General features: G+C 35.6%; 1 protein-coding gene across 1 annotated transcript; it reads left to right on the plus strand.

Annotated features, from left to right (window-relative positions):
- The first annotated feature begins 2231 nt into the window (after positions 1-2231).
- Positions 2232-5089, plus strand: LOC129901661 (pentatricopeptide repeat-containing protein At2g40720). Its single transcript, XM_055976907.1, has one exon. The coding sequence runs from the start codon at positions 2298-2300 to the stop codon at positions 4848-4850; it is 2553 nt and encodes an 850-aa protein (XP_055832882.1). The 5' UTR covers positions 2232-2297; the 3' UTR covers positions 4851-5089.
- The last annotated feature ends 956 nt before the right edge of the window (positions 5090-6045 follow it).

Here is a 6045-nt window from a genome sequence, read left to right on the forward strand (position 1 = left end):
GCCACCACAACTTAAGGGCAAGTTCTACAATGTGGTGGTTAGACCAGCTATGTTATATGGGGCGGAGTGTTGTCCAGTTAAGGTCTCCCACGTGCAAAAGATGAAAGTTGCCGAGATGAGAATATTGAGATGGATGTGTGGGCATATTAGGAGCGACATGATTAGAAATGAGGCTATTCGAGACAAGGTAGGAGTGGCCTCGGTGGAAGACAAGATGCGGGAAACGCGACTGAGATGGTTTGAATATGTGAAGAGGAGAGTCTCAGATGCACCAGTGCGGAGATGTGAGAGGTTGTCCATGGATGGTTTCAGAAGAGGTAGGGGTAGGTCGAAGAAATATTGGAGAGAGGTGATCAGACAGGACATGACGCATTTATGACTTACCGAGGACATGACCTTAGATATGAGGGTGTGGAGGACACACATTAGGGTAGAAGGCTAGTACATAGTGGCTTTATTCCCCCTTATTCGTAGGCGTATTAACGCACAATGATTTCTTGTACTCTGATTTATGTTATTTATGGTATTTATGTTATTATCTAATAATATCTACTGTTTTTTGTGCTTTGATTATACTATTGTTTGGACCGCTTTCGTTATCTACTTATCTACTCTAATATTCTTTTCTAACCTTTTTCTATGCTTCTATTTAGCCGAGGGTCTTTCGGAAACAGCCGTCATATATTGGTAGGAGCCAGGTTTACGTACACTTCACCCTCCCCAGACCCCACAAGGTGAAATTTCACTGAATTGTTGTTGTTGTTGGCAAGTTTAATTCATAATGACTTGAAATGTACGATAAAATGAAAATAAGTTTCATACTTGATTCAAAATCTTTATTTTTTTAATGTATATAGTTTTAATTTAAATGATAAATGAACTACCAAACTTATATTGTATGAAAATAAGTTTCATACAATAAATATTTTTATTAACTTGACTAAAACTTATATCCATAGTTGTAGAATTCACATGAACTTTTACTATTTAAATTGGATATAAATATGTGTGTTTATTTTTCATGCAAACTTCAAATAATCCAAATACCTTTTTTCTTTTTACTGAAATTATCTTATTTTTTAAAATTAATTTAAAATGTCTTGAATTGTGTGATAAACTGAAATTAAGTTTCATACTTGATTTAATTAGTAGTAGTTAATAGTGGAACTGATTTGAATTCAAAAATCGTGTGCTTTAAATTTATATAAATAAATTCAAGTTCCTAAATTTTAGTAGCATTATTTGTAATTATCATCCTAGAGTATTTTGTGGAAATACAGTTCCACAAAATAGGCTTTAACTGATTTGTGTATTTTTTTAATCCATTTTCAACTTTTTTTTGTTTGGTCTTTGGCCATACTTTAATTTTAAAAAATTGCTAAAAAATGCCACATTTTAGTAACACCATTGTATGTTCTAACATAAATTTTACATCAACTTATAATGTAACATCCACTTTATTTATTTATTTTTTATTAAAACCTTGAGCCAGAATAGACATTAGAAATAGAATAAGATTTTTATTTAAAAAAGAATATATCGAATATGTGTTTGATCCTCTCCAGAATCACACAACAAAGTATTTATTATTTAAATATAAAGAAATATCAAATTCACGTAAAAATTTTAAAAATGAGAATCAAATTTAATACCTTGATTAATTTTAGCAGTGAATGTTATCATCCTACCTCACCATCAATCAGGCATCCAACTAATCGCACATGATAACTTTGATTTTCTCTTGCCACTATCATATTTATATAAATCATCTTCACAATAAAATGAAATTGTACAAATAATCCTATAAAGAAAAGATGAAAAATGACAATAAAAATATACTCATGAACTAATCATAAACATATTTGATCCAGAGAGTTTTTTTTCCCTTTAAATGTTCATAGCAAACTGAAAGTGGATTAATGTCAATTAAAGAATTTTGGTAGTTACATTTTCTTTAAAAACGTGGGAAGTTAATTTTTTTTTTTTTTAAAAAAAAGAAAAACCGGTACAGTTATTGTTTTTAAAGGTTAATAAGATAAGTATATGTGGCGCTATTTTGAAAAATACAAATTTGTAATATTGTTTAAATTATTATTTTAAAAAATGATAATCTGAGAACATTTCTTATAATGACATGTGTCTATTTTTTATTTTATTTTTACAAAATAATTTTTTAAAAAAATTGTGAAATGGATAGAAGATTCCCAAACAAAGGTTAAATTCAAATCCAATTCCTTGGAAATTTCCCATTGAAGTGCAGGGGAAGGGAGCAAGTCCAGCTTCTCCTCTCATATGCTATGCGTTTCCTTTCCTTCAAATCCCGTGAATATTCCACTCTCAATCCTCTCGTATTGGTTAATTCCAAAATCAAAGCCTTTATTCAACAAGGAAACCATCTTGAAGCTCTGTTATCTTACTCTAAAGAACCTCTTTTTCCTCTCCACACCTCCAAATTCACTTTTCCTCCTCTCCTAAAAGCTTGCGCTTTTCTTCCAAATCTTCAAACTGGGAAAACAATCCATGCTACAATCATCGAAATGGGTCTTCACTATGATCCTTTCATCACCACTTCACTCATCAACATGTACGTAAAATGTGGTTCACTTTCTAGTGCAGTCCAAGTGTTTGATTTTATTTCTCAATGTGAAGATTTCCATCGAGATGTAACGATATGGAATGCCATGCTTGATGGGTATATTAGAAATGAGCTTACTGAAGAGTGTATGTGTTTGTTTAGAAGAATGCAAGAGTTTGATGTCAAGTGTGATGAGTACTCTCTTAGTATTCTTCTGGGGTTGTTTAATGGTTGTATGGGGTTATCGAAAGCAAAAGAAGTTCATGGTTATGTTATTAGAAACTCATTTGGTCATGATCCTTTTGTGATTACTGCATTGATTGATATGTACTCAAATTGTGGTAGGCCAAAAGATGCTTGGTGCATTTTCGAGAGTATACAAGACAAGGACAATATTGTCATGTGGAATGCATTGATTAGGGGCTTATCGGAGAATGGATTATGGAGAAACAGCATGAGACTTTATTCTTTAGCTAAGAATAGGGGCTGCAAACTTATGTCAACGACTTATTCTAGTACTTTGAAGGCTTGTGCTGAGGGTGAAGATATAGATTTCGGCAGGCAGGTCCATTCGGATGTTGTCAAGATGGATTTTGAGAATGATCCTTATGTCTGTACTTCGGTGTTGTCCATGTACGCAAGGGTAGGAATGTTGGAAGATGCAGACAGGGCTTTCAATTCTGTATTAGATAAAGAAGTTGAAGTGTGGAATTCTATGATCTCAGCTTATGTTGGCAAGGGCCGAGGCGATGATGCTTTTTGTGTGTATAATGAGATGCGATCAAGAAGCATTCTTTCTGATTCTTTCACCTTGTCAAATATTCTTATATCATGCAGCATGACTGAATCTTATGATTTAGGTAGGGCAATTCATGGTGAACTGATAAAGAAACCAATACAGAATAACATCACGTTGGAAAGTGCTCTAGTGACTATGTACTCGAAATGTGGAATGTTGAAGGATGCTCTTGAAGTTTTCAGTAGAATGGTGGAGAAGGATGTGGTCGCATGGGGCTCAATGATCTCAGGTCTCTGCCAAAATAAGAAATTCAATTTGGCACTGGGAATATACAAGGAAATGGAGACTCATAATGTCAATCGAGACGCTGATATAATGGCAATGGTGATAAATGCTAGTGCAGGACTAGAAAGCTTAGAGTTGGGTTGCAGTATCCATGCAATCACTGTTAAGAGCGGGGAAGAATTAGATAGTTCAGTGAGCTGCTCTCTTGTAGATATGTATTCTAATTGTGGCAAGCCAGAAATGGCTGAAAAGGTTTTTTCAGGTGTTCCCTATAAGAATTTGGTGGCTTGGAATTCTTTAATCTCTTGTTATTTGAAAAATGACTTACCAGATCTCTCTTTAAATCTTCTCCCTCAACTTGTCCAACAAGGGTTATATCCAGACGCTGTTACACTTACTAGTGCCCTTGCTGCTGTTTCATCCTTAGCGATACTGATTAAAGGAAAAGCAATTCATTGTTACCAAATAAGGCATCAAATTCTTGAAGACAGCCAAGTGGAAAATGCTCTTATTGATATGTACATAAAAAGTGGATGCTTAAACTATGCAGAGCGTATATTCCAGTACATGTCCAAAAGGAACTTAGTAACATGGAATACAATGATAGCAGGATATGGATCTCACAGTGAGTGTATGAAAGCTATCAACTTTTTCAATGAAATGAGGAAATCTAAAGTGACGCCTGATGCTGTAACTTTCCTTTCCTTGATTTCCTCCTGCAATCATGCTGGTTTACTGGATGAAGGCCTTAAACTATTTCACTTAATGGAACTAGAGTATGGAATCAAACCACAAATGGAACACTACATTAATGTAGTGGATCTTCTAGGCCGTGCTGGACGCTTGATTGATGCTTATAATTTCATACAGAATTTGGATGTGGAACCTGAGAGGGGGGTGTGGCTATGTCTTTTGTCAGCCTGTCGGGTCCATCAAAACGTGGAGCTTGGAGAAATAGCTGCCAATAACCTTCTGAAGATGGAACCAAACAGAGGCAGCAATTACGTTCAACTTTTAAATCTCTACGTGGAGTTAGGGATGAGGGAAGAAGCAGCAAGTTTGAGGGTTCTGATGAGGCAGAAGGGGTTGAAGAAGAACCCTGGATGTAGTTGGATTGAGGTGAAAAATAAACTTGAGGTTTTCTTCTCAAGTGATTCATCATCCACCAAGACAATTGAGATCTATGAGACACTCCAAAGTCTCAGGAGTACTATGAAAAAGGGTGGAGATTATGAGACTCAGGCAATATGAGATGAGAACAGGAACTTGCATCTCTTCTTTTATGAACATGGCTAAGGCTATAGGAGGGGAACTTACATTTTTCAAGATACCCTCTTGACTTGCCATGTTGAATGGTTAAGACTGCTTATCAATCTTACATTCACCATACTTGATAAAATAATATTTTTGTTGTTTAGGAAGATGCTATAAATTTATGTTTCTTTTTTATCCAAGACAACATATTCTTACCAAAAATTTATATTTATCAAACTATTATCATTAAATTAAGGGAAAAGGTCCTAATATACCCTCAACTTTGTCATTTTGAGCTGATATATTCCATTATGAAAGTGGTTCATATATATTCCTACCGTACACAAATGGTTCACATATACTCCCACCATTATAAAAGTTGTTCACATATACCTCCCACCATTACAAAAAAAACGTTCACATATATCCTTTTCATCTTCAGGAAGTGAAAAAAAAAAAATTTTGATTTTTAATTTTTAAAATAATTCATGTATATATACAACAACAACAACAATCTAATGAAATCCCACAACGTGGGTCTGGAGAGGGTAAAGTGTACGCAGACCTGATTCCTACCAAGGTAGGACGACTGTTTCCAAGAGACCCTCGGCTCAAAAAATCATAAGAAGAAGTAAGATACGTCAAGAAGTACAAAGTAGTATGCGAAAAGCAAATAACGTAAGTGACACATATAAAATAGAATACTGAAAGTACAAAGAGTAATAACTGATAACAGAAATCACAGCACAAAACAAATCGTAGTGCGCTAATGCGCCTACTAATAAGGCAGGGTAACGAGACTTTGTATTAACCTTCTACCCTAATATGGGCCCTCCACACCCTCCTACCTAAGGTCATGTCCTCGATCAGCTGCAGTTGTGCCATGTCCTGTCTAATCACCTCTCCCCAATAGTTCTTCGGCCTATCCCTACCTCTTCTGAAATCATCCATGGTCAACCTCTCACACCTCCGCACTAGGGCATCTGCGTCTCTCCTCTTCACATGCCCAAACCATCTCAGTCGCACTTTCCGCATCTTGTCTTCCACCGAGGCCACTCCTACCTTGTTCCGAATAGCCTCATTTCTAATCTTGTCACTCCTAGTATGCCCACACATCCATCTCAACATTCTCATCTCGGCAATTTTTATCTTTTGAACGTGAGAGACCTTAACTGGCCAACACTCGGCCCCG

The sequence above is a fragment of the Solanum dulcamara genome, chromosome 8, assembly GCF_947179165.1.
Source record: "Solanum dulcamara chromosome 8, daSolDulc1.2, whole genome shotgun sequence".
Lineage (NCBI taxonomy): Eukaryota > Viridiplantae > Streptophyta > Magnoliopsida > Solanales > Solanaceae > Solanum > Solanum dulcamara.